General features: G+C 41.4%; 1 protein-coding gene across 1 annotated transcript; it reads right to left on the reverse strand.

The window, feature by feature from the left end:
• Positions 1-8,591: 8,591 nt before the first annotated feature.
• On the reverse strand, positions 8,592-9,050 carry LOC145068081 (uncharacterized). The gene has a single exon (XM_079015072.1). It carries the CDS (start codon positions 9,048-9,050, stop codon positions 8,592-8,594), a length of 459 nt encoding a protein of 152 aa, XP_078871198.1.
• Positions 9,051-16,308: the final 7,258 nt, after the last annotated feature.

Genomic DNA, 16,308 nt, shown 5'->3' on the forward strand with positions numbered 1-16,308 from the left:
CATGAATTGCGGGTTGATGTAAATATATTGCATGTTTCCTGGTAAAGGAAAAAGAAACATAACAATGTCGTTAAGTACAAAATAAATGAAAAATAAGGCAGTGATTGTTTAAAATTTGTTGATATTTAGTTATTAATATAAAAAGTACATGATATTCATTTTTGTTTATTCATTATATTTTTTATTTATTGTTTTCATTTTTTGATTATACTTATTACTTAGTAACTGGAACTCAAAGTCGGGGACTATTTATGTAATTCAATAATAGGGTAAAATATTAAGGCACAGTCTTTTTCTATAATTCTTAAAAATAATAAGGCAAAGACTATTTCTTTAAATCTGTAACAAATAACAACATATTTTTAAACTTTAAGCCCAAAAACCCTACAGCTTCGATGTATAAAAGTATGTTGCTATCCCCCTTGCTTAGTGTTTAAAAGTTGGCTTAAAAATTCTTATAATTCCATAAATTAGTATTAAAAAAACCGGTTAGACCTTTTAAAAACTGTTCTTACAAGGTAGAAAGAAAGACTACGTTTATAATACTTATGTATATATTTTTCATCATCACGTTAGAATTAACAATTTAGAGACTAAAATCCTTATAAAACATTAAAAAAAGTTATAGACTGAAATTTTAGGGACCAAAAAAGAAGAATTTGGCTTAAATTAAGGACCAAATTGCAAACTAAGTTGTCTTAAATTACTTTAAAACATATAACTTATAAATTACATTTTTGGTCCTTGAATATAGTTTTTTGACTTTTTTTTTAAAATTTTTTATACCAAAATTAAAATTTTCTAATTTTATTCCTAGTTTTTTTTATTTTATTACTTATTTGGAGTGTAACGAATTTTGACCCTTATTTGAAAAAAAAAACTATAATTAGAGACCAATTATAAGCATTTTACTTTATTTTACAAATGTAGCTTCAACAAAATTAAACATGAATATATTACAAATGTAGCTTCAACAAAATTGATTAAAGAGGAAAACTAACCTGGAAAAGAGCAAGCCGATATGTGGAAAAAGTGACATGAGAGAGCCTTTTATCCCGTAATAAGGAGTGGTTGGTGGAAAAAATCATCAAATCTCCAATAAAATAGAGAGGTTGTACCGTACCTAGATGATTGCACGAGGGAAAGAGAAAACAGTGAGTGAAGCATAAAAAGAACACGGTACTGTAAAGAGTGAAGCGTGGGCGTTGTCCCGTGCCTGCGCCTGCGACAACCTTTTTTTTTGTTTTCTATTTTGAACTTTTGATTTTAGGGATAAAGATTGAACCTATTTATTTGTTTTTTTATTATTTATATTTCTAAATTTTGTGTTATCTAATTTAAACTATAAGGTTTATCATTTGGTGACTAAATTTTTATTAAGCCTAAACATATTTAATAAGGATTAAAATAGTTAGTTTGATTTTTTTCAAGCTTTAAGGCTAATAAGTATTTGTTTACTTAAATAAAGGGAAAATGTATTATGGTAGTAAGTTAAGAAACTATATTGGTATTTTTTCCATTGTACTATGTGACTGTCAATAAATTGTGTATATGACTGTGTGAATGTCAATAACAAACGTTTTGCCATTCTTTGTAATGTTTCTTTTACAATTTCAAAATTCAAAACATTTTGATAGAGTAGTTTTTGATGGTTAAACTGGAAATCATGGGCTGCAAATGAAAAACCATGTATATGGAAAATAAAAACTGAAACCAATTTCAATTCCTTAGCTTATAGTTTATCTGATAGTCATCAGAACACTCTTACTGCTAGTACTTGCTTATTGTGGTACAAATTATTTTCGCAGTAGTTATTATAAGGGTAAAAATAGAAAGCACTAAAAGTACACGTAGAAAGCACTATCGAGTAACCGCTGGATGCACTATCACTCTAGCCAACGTTTCTTTCAAATTGGCCTAACATTTGATTCTCTAAAGAGTTCCGACGTTGTCTTTTCGTCATGGATTGGCGTGGTCCTCACCATACCATTTTCATGTGCTCCGAAGATCTTTCGCTGTAACCGAATGACAAACAAAACCCTCGTCATTCATAGTGACAAACCCGACTTAGACCTCAGAATTATCTATTGTTATTCCAAAATACGAAGTATCCAGGAGAAGAGCACCTTACCCTACGAAACATCCTGAATCATCCTCAGCAGACCATTCGAAAATACCGCTTGAGCAGCAAGTCAAGTTCTAGCATAGAGGCTAGGGACGAATATGACCCACCTTTCACTATTAAGTGTATACGCGAGAGTGGTATATAATTATGATTATGAGGATTTAGTATGTGTGTTTCCAACCTATCTCCTATTCCTTGTTTGGTTGTGGACCTAGGACAGAGTCACACATCCGACTGTCTTACTAATCATAATTATATATGACTTGTATACACGAGGTGATGATAGATGAACCACATATGAATCCTACCATGAACTCCATGACAAAGCTGCCCAGGACTACAAGTAGGCAATCCAACATTCAGATAAACATTCACAAATAAACCGAGCCCATATGCTCCTTATAGATTAGCACGTCATATGCAATAGTGAAGATCCACTAGAACGCTAGGCAAGGATTAGGATTCACCATAGATCGAGAAGATCAAATGTAACAAAAATTCAACCGCCTTTCCTCAACCCCTAAAGCCGAGCTCAGAAAGCTAATTTCGGGACGAAATTCCATCTAATGGGGGGATGATGTCACAACCCAAAATTTCCGACTTATAAAGACAACACAGCAACCACAGGTCAAACTTATGGGTTTCTAAGCCTAGTACAAGTTGGGGTTGTGTGTTAGGAAGTGAACTACTAAATAATCAGGATTGGATTACTATGTTCGGGCCTGAAACCTCATCAAGTGAGGTTCACAGCCGTGAACCCTTCATGGGTCGTGAACTACCCTTATATATATATATATATATATATATATATATATATATATATATAGTATACTTCATTTTCAACCATTTCTCCTCCCTTGGCCGTGATCCCTCTCAAAACTCTCTCAACTATCATCCTCAAGATCTTCATCTTTCACTCTTCTTCATCCTTCTTCTTGTCCATCTTATTGGAACACATTAAAGGGTCTTCAAACACTCACCAATCCATCGAAATTTTCCAGTGTTCTTGGTGTTCTTTGGCCGTGAACACTCATTGGGCCGTGAACCCTTCATCATTTGGGCCGTGAACACCCAGTGGGCCATGAACACCTCATGTATTCTTGGGCCGTGAAAAATCCTTAGGGCCGTGAATATCCTTCCAGCCTCCAAACTTGCTTCTAGTCCTCTTTTGGTGAGTTATCCTTGCATCCTAGGTTGTTTCTCTTACTCTTTAGGTGTTAAATTCACTAATTGTTTATATATATATATATACATATATATATATATATATATATATATATATATATATATGCTATTATATGCTAAATAGGACTCGTGTGTGCTCGGGACTTCACCGGCGAGTCAAACCTCCTTACTCTAGTCTTCAATGGAGTCACTCACTTAAGGTGAGTTCATACCCCTATGTTTTTAATGTTTTAAAATGTTTTAAGGGGGGGGGGGGGGATACAAGTAAAAATACAAGTAATTCTTGTGTTTGCACCCAAACGATTTTAAACAGTTTCAAACATAGTAAACTTCTTCTACTTTGTTAACCTATTTTAAAAGTGTTTTCAAAACTAGTTAAACTGTTTTATACTTATATTTTTCCCAAAACTACATGTATATATATATATATATATATATATATATATATATATAAAATTAAGATCCAACTGGCTTAGGACTGGTATGCCCACCTTATCTGCTGTTCCTTGTCTGGTTGTGGACTAAAATAGGAATCATTTGTCCGACTGCCTAATTGATCTCAATCATATACATGTTATATCTATATTGGACATGAAATGTATTTAAATAAAGTTTAAACCCTTTTGTAACATGTCGAGCAAAAGGTAATTTCCTTAGGTTATTTCATTTGTTATAAACTGTTTAATTATTAAAGATTCTACATAGCATCCAAAACATAAAGTAAACTATAACAAGTATAGTTTAGAGTATACTAAAACTACCTTACTGAGTCATGGTTATCATACTAAAAGGATTTCAAAACTATAAGTATTGTACATTACTAGTACAAGATAACATGTTAAAGTACAAAAAGAACATTAGTATTCTTTACAGGTCTAGTTAATTCAAAGGTTGTGAGTACTAATTCGTAAGTACCCATCAGGGTACAATATCGAAGTCCGAACAATTATAACCAGAGTCTCCTGGAGGGGGAACATGAATTTTTCTATAAATCTATATGGGACTGAAAATCCCGCACCTCACTTCTAGCTACAGTGGCACCTGCAGAGCCACGGGTGTACAAATGTCATACCAGCTTTCGACGTCTACAATACGTCGTGTTTCATATCTAGTCAGATTTAGTATGGTGCCTTCCGCTTCATTTCATGTTCCTTGTTTGGTTGTGAGCTTAGAGCTGATACACACAGTCTACTATCTAATCGATCTTAGTTATGTATAATTCGTATACACTAAAAAATCATAGGAGGAGTCAGGGATAGGTCAGGTATATACATATACAAGAACAAATGAAACATAAATTTACATATACAAGAACACCACTCTATTTTCTAGTACAAAACATACTTTTTGGAAAGAATAGAACACTAGGTGCATACATATACAAATGATTGCATAAAAACACAACAATACTATTCTACTTTCTAAAGTTAAATGAAGATATCACTCAAAAGGACCAACATAGTAAATTCTATAATTACCTAGTGCACACATCAGGGTTATATATAAGGATTCAGAAAAACAGTGGGATGTGTGGATTCCTCATTTCCTGTTCCTTGTTTGGTTGTGGGCTTAGGGTAGAATCACACAATCGACTGTCTGCGTGATTTGTAGTGTATATAACTTGTATACACTAGGTAACTGTAAAAGGAACTATTATGGGTCACATTTTATTACATCAGGAAATAATGGATTTTATGGAGGAACAAACTAAGGTTTTCAAAAGAACAAAGAACATATCTTCTAAAACAAACTTCTTATGAACTCGCCAAATTAAATGTTGATCCTTTCTTTCAAAATCACTTGTATTCTTAGGAACCTATTGGACAGGTGCGCTCAGGGATTCTAGAAGACGGAGCATAATTGCTTGTCATCTTTATTTTGCTGTCTACTTTTGATGTTAATCATATGTGATTCAAATACAATGTAAACACTATACTATTAATGCAATGGATGTTGTTGCTTGTTTTACTATTATACAACTGTTGTGATACTTACATGACCTCCTCCGCCCCCAAATGTTCCCGCCATTTCAGTTTGGGGGTGTGACATACATAGCGATATTTAGCCTCAGCACTGGATCGAGATGTCATATGTTGTCGTTTGGATGACCATGATATAAGGTTCTCTCCTACGAAAACACAATAACCATAGGTTGAACTACGAGTGACTGGGCATCCCCCTAGTCAACATTAGAGTAGACAGTGAGAGTCGTAGATGAGGAGCTGTACAACTGGAGACCATGATCAAGAGTGCCATTGATTTATCGTATCGGGGGTCGTGCATGTAGAGACATATATGTTGAACAACGAAGGAGATATTTGGGCGAGTGAACATGAGATACTGTAATCCCCCCGACAAGGCTACGATAGACTGATGGGTCAGCTACAGAAGTGCCGCAATCTCCCAATTTGGTGGAGGAATCGACAGGAGTGCGGCCAGTGTTCGCATCGGTCATATAAGCGCACTGAAGTAGCTCATATGCATATTTCTTCTGAGAAAGAAACATGCCAATCTTGGACCTAGTTATAAAAATGCCCAAAAAATAGTTCAGGTCACCGAGATCTGTCATGGCGAATTCTTTGCTAAGAGAGGAGATGAGCTGACGTAAAAGCATATAACTTGAAGCTGTCAAGAAGTTGTCATCAACATATAGTAGTAAGTAAGCTTAGTCTTTTCTCTACTGTAAAACTAATAAAGAAGAATCTGACTTGTTGTGCTTGAAACCAAGTCGCATGGCTTGAGTGGTGAAGCGTTGAAACCAGGCCCAAGGAGCCTGCTTGAGGCCATATAACGACTATTGAAGCCAATAGACGTGGCTTACTTTTGAAGGGTCAGCAAAACTACGAGGTTGGTGCATATAAACAGCCTTAGATAAATAGACATGGAGAAACACATTTTTGACATCGAGCTGGTGAATGGGCCATTTTTGGGAGACAGCAACACTGAGAACTATCTGTATGGTGGCCGGTTTGACAATCAGACTAAAAGTTACTTCACAATCGATACCATGTTGTTGACTCTTACTATTAGCAACGAGTTGTGCCTTGTACCTGCTAAGAGAGCCATCAACATTAAATTTTTGTTTATATAGCTACATTGAACGAACAATATTAACCCCTTGAGGATGTGGAACAAGTACCCAAGTCCCTTTTTAATAAGATCCCCATATTCGTCAAGCATAGCGGATTTCTAGTTTGGATCACGAAGAGCTTGAATGTGAGTTTTTGGTATTGGAGAAAGAGAGGATGTGTGAAGATTTAAGCGAGTGATGGGTTTAAGGATGCGACTACAAGATCAGGTGTCCATACGGTGATGCAAAGGGGGTGTTGGGTGGTTGTGTTTGAGGTGGAAGAATCACATTTCGTAGTGGGAGAGTGGGGGTGGTTGTCGGCTGTCGATATGGCTGTGGTCGAGGATGTTGTAGAGGTTGCAGCAGAAGAGGGGGGGGGGGTGGTTGACTTGCATCAGAGAGGAGGGGGTGGGGGAAGGTGGTGTTTGGGGTGGTGGGGAGGGGTGTGAAGCTGGCAAAGTGGACATGAGAAACTTGGAGGCAATGTAGTTTAGGGGCTCATACGTGTTGAGAAAGTCATAAGATGGTGGTGAGTTCGGTGTCATTGAGGCAAAAGGAAAAACATGTTCATTAAAAATAACATGTCTTGAGATGGTGGTCTTTTTGGAGTGTAGGTCAAGGCAACGAAATCCATTGTAATTTTCGGGATAACCAACAAAAACACAAGGGGTAGAATGTGGAGCGAGTTTGTGAGGTGGAATGCGAGTAGCATAAGCATCCAAAGATCCGAAGATGATCATGTGTGGGTTACTTTTGGTAAAGTTTAAAGTAAGCGGTATGATTATGGATGGACTTGGATGGAAGGGGTGGAGGAGGTGAGAAGGCATATGAAGAGCTTCAACCCAATACGTGGGAGGAAGGTGAGATTGGAAAAGAAGAGTACGAATAAGGTTATTGCTTGTCCGAAGCATGCATTTGGATTTGCCATTTTGTTGGGATGTTTTTGGACATGAAAAACATATGAGAATTCCATTTGTGTCAAAACTGGTTAGAAGGGCATTATTGTTAAATTCACCCCCGTGATCACATTGGAAAGCTTTAATGTCTTTGTTGAATTAAGTTTTGACAAGTTTTTGAAAATGTTAGAATTTTGAGATAGTGTCGCTTTTACGTTTAAGGGGGTAGACCCATATGAAATGAGAATAATGATATAAGAAAATGACATAGTATTTAAGACCACTCAAGCTTGGTAAAGGAGATGTCCAAATGCAGAATGAATCAAATCAAACAAGGAGTTCACGACTTTATTAGAGCTATAAAATGGAAGATAGATATGTTTGCCTAACTGACAAGCATTACAAATAACATCAGAAGCAATTTTATCACATGAAATGGAATTATTAGAAAGCAAATGATGAAACACTTCATTCCTAGGATGCCTGAGTCGTTGGTGCCACATCGTAGGAATGAAAGAAGAAAACGCTTGTGGAAGAGACGGAAGGTCGTGAACTGGGTAAAGGTCCCCGATGCTGTCACTACGGAAAAGAATTTGGTGCGTCCGAAGGTCCTTCACAGTTAAACAAAGCAGATCAAATTCAACAGAACAATTGTTATCGGTGGTGAATTTATGAATATAAATTAAGTTTTTGATTATATTTGGAGTGACAAGAATATTATGAAGATGAAGATGAAGATGGGTAGTAGGAAGAATGTTATGTCTCATGTTGGTGACGGGTATAAGCGACCCGTCACCTATGAGAATTGACGAAAAAGGGTTTTTATTAAAAATGTTATGAAGGTTACATGTCCATGTGGAATGGTGATTTGTTGCACCAGAGTCCATGAACCAGCCTGAGTTTTTCGAGTCCTGAAGACTCATGGTCTGGAAAGCCTCGGGAATAAAATTCGCTTGATCAGAAGTATTTGTGGGTGTTGTGGCATGAGAGGCAGTAGATTGTTGGGCTTGCTGTTGCTAATGTCGTGAAGAGCCTACACCAGAAGAGGCCCATGGTACTGAATTCATCTAATGTTGGGCCCAAGAAGCTTGCTGATTGAAGTTGGGCCAGGTAGATGAAGACTAGATCCATTGAGCTGGAGGAGCTCACGGAGGTGGAACAACCCACATTTTCCATGGGGCAAAATTCATCTTATGTGACTGACGACTATCACCGCCTTTACCTTGAAGTCGATCATCACCCCACCCTGTCGACGATCACCCTACTGTTGGCGGTCATTATGTTGTCGTCAATCTTGATGTTGACGGTCACCTTGCTACCGGCGGTCCTGATTCAGGCGTTCACTATGAGTTGGATTAAAGGGAGGATGTGAAGTGTCCCCGGAGCCATTAAAAAGAACAGTTGGGGCTGAAGCATTGTCCCAGTGAACTCCATGTTGAGGTTGAATCTGGGAGAGACGAAGCTCTTCAGAAACAAGACCCGAGCATGCTTTCAAAAATGATGGAAGCGGGTCATGATGGCGGATGATTCCAGATAGTTGATCAAACTTTTCACCAAGACCATTGACCATGTAAGTAACAAGAGTTTTCTCTGGAACTAGTTGATCTATATTGGCGAGGAGATCAACAATGACCTTGATTCTTTGATAGTAAGCATGGACTATCATGTCACAGATTGTGATAGTATGGAGTTCTTGGTCAAGTTTCAAGGCTCGAGCATCTCTGTTGTCATTGAACAGATCCTCATTGCTATTGCAGATGTCGTATGCAGTCATTCATTTCTTGAAGACCATTTAAATCAAAGATTTGTGAACAGTACCATACAGCCAAATCTTGACAAGAGAGTCAAGTTTGGACCATTTGGCAGATGGTTTAGCGGGTGGGGGATCGGTGAGATGATGATTGACAGCAAAAGTGATACAACAGGCTTCAAAAAGATCTCGCCATGACTCATAATTCAGCTCTTCTAGATCAAGTGTAATAGGAACATATGATCGAATGTTGGTGTTTGTGTAACCTTGGTTCAGGTATAAATCATTTCTCAAAAATATTGGAATTTTGTGGGAACTCGACGAGTTGGGGAGCTCCAACTTGTCATGTTGAGAATTTTGTGGCCGCGGGTTTTTATGACCCAACTCGACGAGTCGGGGAGTCCCAACTCGACGAGTTGGTGGATGAAGATGAAACCCTAATTTTAAGGTGTTGCATCCTATTTAAAGGACTTAACCCCGTTGGATGGCCTCCCTACTAGCCTCCCTTTGTCCAAAAACCATAAGTTCGTTTATCCTTTCAAGATTAAGTGTGTGAGAGCTTTGTGTAACATCCCAAAATTTAAGGCCAAAAATTTCATTTTAATTAAGTTAATATAAAAAACGATGGTATAAAAACATCCATAGTGTCATCCCATATCAAAACCAATATGTCAATAATCAAAACATGTCATAATTAAAAGATCATCAGAGTATAATCCCAAAGATCTCATTTGCGGAAAAGATAGTGTGATGCACTGCGATCATGCCGACTCCTTCCTTTTGAAGAAAAAGTACCTGAAACCAAAACTGAAAACCGTAAGCACGAAGCTTAGTGAGTTCCCCCATCATACCACATAATCACATACTGCTAGGCATATCTAGGTTCTCAGCCTACCCTTTCAGGCATATTTGGGTGTCAGACCTACCCTGTCAAGCGTATATGGGTGCTCGACCTACCTTCCCAGGCATATCTAGGTGCCCAACCTACCCTCCGGTTTATTTCAACCGGTTACAGGGGCTATTTCACCCCTACCACTACCACATAATAACATAGTATAAACATACTATCAGACATATCTGGTTGCCCGACCTACCCTCCGGTGTATTCCAACCGGTTACGAGGACTATTTCACCCCTACCACTACCACATAATAACATAGCAATAAGCACGTAAATCATAACAGATAAGGACATACCAGAAAATTATCACAAAGACAATCATATCTACTATAAACAACTACTAGTGGGCCGACATTGGTGCCTTCGACCCACTCATACTTGAAGGTAACTCACCTTACACTGCTAAAAGTCCACCCCAAGAAATCCTTAGTTGCTGACTTGACAACTCCTCGAACTATCAATAGCAAAATATCACCCAATTAGCCATTTGGTCCCAAACCATGATCCATAATCTATACTTGGCGTAAAATGACCATTTTACCGTGGCCCAACAAGATTCATAACTAGGGCCCAATCCCAAAACTCCAAAATTCATAGAGGCCCACTAATGGCCCAATTTTCTAAATTGGGCCGAAACCCTTGCATGCGGCTTACCCTAAATCCAAATACTTATTCCCAATCCATTCATACCTCCTTATCTGGTCGAACAATCCACAAACCCAAATAATAGCCCAAATCCAAAATGGCCCACAAGGCCCAATCCATAACAAGCCTAACCTAAGAAGGCCCAATATCCAAAAGGCCTGAAATACTGAATGGTAAACCCTATTCAACCCCTGGTCCAAGGTCCAAACCCCAAATAGTCAATAATCCAAGAAAATCCAATCTGGTCGAGTACGCTCCACATACTCAGCTAGTATGCCCAACGTACACCCCTTGGGCTAGTACGCGTCGCGTACTAGTTGGGTACGCCCAACGTACTCCTCTGAACTCAAAACCACTCTAATAAGCACTTAACCACTTCAGCCCTTCCTCCAACTCTCTACTCTGATTCCTAAATGTGGCTTTTCAAGTAAAGTTGGTAACTTTACTAACATGCATGGCTTAATGGGAATCTAGAGCTCAAAAGAGCTCAATGAAAGGTCTTAACAAATACATGAATCCAAATAAATCATAAATATTGCATTTTTATCCCTTTAGGGACTCCTAAAACGTCCAGATCCACAATAGCAACTTCTAAAACAACTAGATCTCACAAGATTTACCCAAAAGATGCTAAAATGGCTAGGAACAACCCCAAAAGAGGATCTATGAAATGAGAAGAAAAGATCAAAGCTTTTTACCTCCAATGGATTGCAAAAGATGAGAACTTTCTGGATCTACAAGCTCCCTCTAGGAAATGAGCCATCAACTTTCTTCCTCTCTTACACAAATCACCATGAACACTCTTCTCCAAGCTCCAAAAGCTTACTCAAGGCACTCTAGGGTTTATATGATGCTAAAAGGAGTGGGGGTTGACCTGAAATGACCCAAAGAAGGATAATATGTTGCTTATATAGGCCACAAGTCGAGAGATTATGGTTTTGATCTGAAGGGAGTATGCCCCGCATACCCCTTTGTACGCCCGACGTACTCAATAAGCACCCGCGATCATTCACATTCAAGCGCTAGGCATACCCTAGCTTACATTGGGCGTACCCAGCTAAACATGTGCATGCATCATTGCATGTATGGGACTGATCTGCCAAGTATTTCCATTAGGGGCTAATTGTAACAGCCCGGAATTTCAGGTATTGTCATATTTATGATTTTGGGTGTTTTAAGAGGGGACTCGGCGAGTTGGAGCCTAGACTCGCCGAGTAGGATCGCAGATCTGGTCGCGGGTTCGCGACTGGACTCGACGAGTCCGGATATGGACTCGGCGAGTCTGCGCTGTTTAGCGAAAACCCTAACCGTTCAGGTTTGGGACGTATATGAGGGACTTTATGGCCGTCATTGTTCACCCTAGTCCTCTGAGAGAAACCCTAATTCGATGGTGAGCGTCTGGAGCAAGGTTGAAGACCATTGTTGATTTTGGAAGTGTTGTTTTGCAAGGAAGAAGAAGGCTTGGTTAAGGGAACAACAAGGGAAGCCACGATCTGAGGATTGGGGACACAGAGAGCACGTTATTCAGGTAATATTTCGAATTGCATCCTTCTATGATTGATGTGTATATGGATTTAGGGTTTATTAAACCCTTTTGTGGCTAGATTGAATGTTACCTTAGTCCCCCAAACGATTGGAACCCTGTATTGGGATCTTTGGAAGTCCAGAATGTCCCATGCCTGGGCATTTCGTGAATCAATGGAGGTTTTGGATTGGAATCCTTATGCCTTAGGTCAGAATGTAAATTATGAGTCATGGGGTGTATTATGAGCACCGAAATGAGGACATTACGTGATGAATCAGTCTAGGAAGGCCAGACCTATGAATGGTCGGAGCAGTTCTGACCTTAGAAAGTAGTTTGAGCGGTTGCATGGCATGGACTCGCCGAGTCCGATGAACAGACTCGGCGAGTAGCTTGAAGATTAACTGGGACTCGTCGAGTTGTTCTTCAGACTCGGCGAGTTGAGTCAGGGTGGCCCCGCGATTCTTCCAGGAGAAACTCGTCGAGTCAAGGAGGATACTCGACGAGTAGAAAGGGAATCTTAGGGAATTAGTGAGGACGTCTAGACTCGCCGAGTCGCCCTAGCACTCGCCGAGTCAGGTCAGGTTGACCGTTGACCGTTGACCAGAGTTGACCTATGTTTGACCTCTTAGGGATAGTCAAACTTAGAAGATAAAAGTGTTAATAAGAGATGTATGATGTTATAGGGAGATTGTAGCTCGGCGGATCGAGTACGAGTGACTTCGGGATTTGCTAGCTTTCGACATTCACGAGGTGAGTCCTCTCACTATACTGTACCCGGAAGGGTTTGACTGTGACCGAAAGGTCGGATATGATATGAGATATATATGTGCTATATGTGATAAGTTAATTGTTATACGTGCTTTGTATGTTATGTGGGCCGGAAGGCATTATGTTATGGGCCGCAAGGCGATTATGTTATGGGCCGGAAGGCATTGTGTTGTGGACCGTAAGGTCGGCGTGGGTAGGACCGGAAGGTTTACCCAGCAGGGACGGAAGTCCCCTGAGACACATGGACCGGAAGGTCAGGGCCTGGAAAGGCGTATGTGCGTAAGTTGTATATTCGGGAACTCACTAAGCATTTATGCTTACAGTTGTTATGTATGTGTTTCAGGTACTAGCGAGGACCGTGGGAAGGCGCCGGCGTGATCTGTACACACTGAAGGATGTTTTGTGATTTTGGGATTTAGATGATTTGTATTTTTACATGACACTTGAAATGTTTATGCCTTGTTTTGAATGAAAATACTATGTTTTGAAATGAAAAAATTTGTTTGAAAATTTACGGTGTTACAAATTGGTATCAGAGCCTTGGTTTGAGGGATTCGGGTGCACCTTTGGGCGTAACTGAACTCAAACCGAGGATTTGAGGAACACTTTTAAAAATAAAGGCATGAACTTTTATGAATGATTTTGTGGTAAACAAGAAAGAAGCAGTGTGTACGATCAGTCAGCGCCTGAACGGTAAAGATCCCCAAAATACCTTACAATGTTATGTTATGAGATAAGTTATGATATAAATTGTTATGCATGCTAGAAGACTAGGTATTCATGATAGGACTAGAGTGGCCTGATTTGTGATGCCTTAGTCTAGGGAGGTTTGCCGATATGAGATGCTTTGTTAGCGTGCAGATAGATAGTGCATATCAGAGGTAGAGTACTCACTATCCGGGGTTTGGGGAGGAAGATTTGGGATGAATGCTGATGCGGTGTGGTCGGTAGTATTGGGCCCGTACTACCGAAGACACCGGGTCAGTGGGAGACCCAAGTAAGAATCCCTGGATATCGGAGACTGAGTAGGGTTGCGTTATCGAGTGCAATTATACTCGATGGAGTCTCTGATAGTTTTATGTTGTATTTCAAAGACAGCATGGTTAGACCATGCCACGGAGCGAGTACGAGCGGTGTGAGTGACGAGGAGATTCGTCAAATGATTCACGAAGAGGTGGCTGCAGTGATCCGGGCTGAGATTCCGGAGATGTTCAGGTCTATTAAGACCACCTTGATGGAGACTTTTGAGGAGCGGTACGCCGCATTGACTGAGGCTGCAGCCGCTGCAGCTACTGCAGCTGTGGCCGCTGCCAGGCCACAAGGGGGTGACTCGTTGCTGTTTCGGGAGTTCAGCAACACGAAGCCACCTGAGTTTGATGGGACGCAGGACCCGATTGCTGCGATGAGGTGGATCGCTGATATTGAGGGGTGCTTCTACACTTGTTCATGTCCGGAGCATCTGAGGGTACGGTTCGCTTTGAACTAGCTCCGTCTGGGAGCGAAGGATTGGTGGAAGTTCGTGACAGCGAACTTCACTTTGGCAGAGATTTCAGCAGTGACATGGGAGGGGTTTACCTCTATGTTCAGAGACGAGTACGTTCCCCCAGTGGAGAGGGAACGATTGGTTCAGGAGTTCTTGACCCTCAAGCAGGGTACTGATTCGGTTGCGGTGATCACGCGAAAGTTTCATGAGAGGGCGATGTTCTGCCCCGAGCTGGTGTCCACAGAGCAGGCTCGGATGAGCCGGTACTTGGGTATTTTGAGGAGGGATATTCGGGAGTTTGTGTCAAACTCCACCTATCATACCTTTGCTGAGCTTCAGGCGAATGCCAGGAAGCGCGAGATTGAGTTGGAGACCCAGGCCAGGGAGGAGGCCGAGTCTCAGCGGGTGGACCGGCGGCCGGCTCAGTCTCAGCCGGCAGCCAAGCAGACTAAGTCCGCCGATTCGAGGACGGGAGGTCCGAAGGGCCGCACTTGCGGAAAGTGCGGCAAGGGTCATGATGGGGCATGTCGATCTGGTGCTTGCTACAAGTGTGGCAAGGAGGGGCACATTGCTAGGGAGTGCCCCAAGGGGTTTACGGTTTGCTTTCATTGCAACCAGACAGGCCATCGGAAGGCCGAGTGCCCCCAACTTCTTCAGGGATCTGCACCTACTGCCGGAGCTACTGCGACTCGACCGGTGAAGGCCGAGGCCCCGAGGGCTCGTGGGAGAGCCTTTCAGCTGACTGCGGAGGAGGTCCGCGCTGCGCCCGATGTTGTGGCAGGTATGCTTTATTTCATGTATTTATTTTGATGTCGAGATGTTATGCTTATGTTAGGATATGCGTAGGTACTTTCCTTGTGAACTCTGTGCCTGCTTTAGTGTTATTTGACTCGGGTGCGAGTCGGTCCTTTGTATCCTTGGCTTTTAGTCAGCATATCAGCGTTAGTCCTGAACCGTTGAGTCGGCCTCTGAGAGTTTCTATAGCTGACGAGAGAGTGATTTGTGCCACGGAGGTTCTCCGGGGATGTGTGTTAGAGATTTTCGGGGTCGAGTTTCCGATTGACCTAATTCCTATTGCGATGGGTGATGTCTGTGTCATTGTGGGCATGGACTGGTTGAGCCGATTCGGCGCCGTCATCGACTGTGAGCGTCAGCTGGTGACTATACGAGACCCTAGTGGGGGAGTTCTTTCGGTGTACGGCGAGGGTACCCGTTCGGGATCAGCTTTTTGTTCGGCCGCTAGGGCGAGGCAGTGTCTACAGCAGGGCTGTAAGGGTTTTGTGGCGTATGTGATGGATACGCTGGAGGTTTCTGAGAGACCGAGATCAGTTGAGGAGGTCCCAGTGGTGCGGGAGTTTCCAGATGTTTTCCCCGAGGAGTTGCCGGGAGTACCTCCCGTGAGGCAAGTACAGTTTGGTATCGATCTGGTTCCGGGGGCCGCGCCTATTGCTAAGGTGCCTTATCGTCTTGCACCTCCAGAGATGCAAGAGTTGTCCTCGCAGCTTCAGGAGTTGCTGGGGAAGGGATTCATTCGGCCGAGCAGCTCGCCGTGGGGAGCACCTATTCTGTTCGTCAAGAAGAAGGATGGTTCACACCGGATGTGCATTGATTACCGGGAGTTGAACAAGTTGACGGTCAAGAACCGTTACCCGTTACCGAGGATCGATGATTTATTCGATCAGTTGTAGGGAGCATCTTGGTTTTCCAAGATCGATCTGAGGTCAGGGTACCATCAGGTGAGAGTGCGGGATGAGGACGTCCAGAAGACAGCGTTTAGGACGCGATATGGGCATTATGAGTTTGTGGTGATGCCTTTCGGGCTCACCAATGCCCCGACTGTGTTCATGGATCTCATGAACAGAGTATGCAGGCCGATGTTGGATCGGTCAGTGATTGTATTTATCGATGATATTCTAGTGTATTCGAGATCTAGAGAGCAGCATGAGGAGCATTTGAGGGAG

This window comes from Lactuca serriola, chromosome 8 (assembly GCF_051521515.1).
Source record: "Lactuca serriola cultivar US96UC23 chromosome 8, Lser_US96UC23_V15, whole genome shotgun sequence".
Classification (NCBI taxonomy): domain Eukaryota; kingdom Viridiplantae; phylum Streptophyta; class Magnoliopsida; order Asterales; family Asteraceae; genus Lactuca; species Lactuca serriola.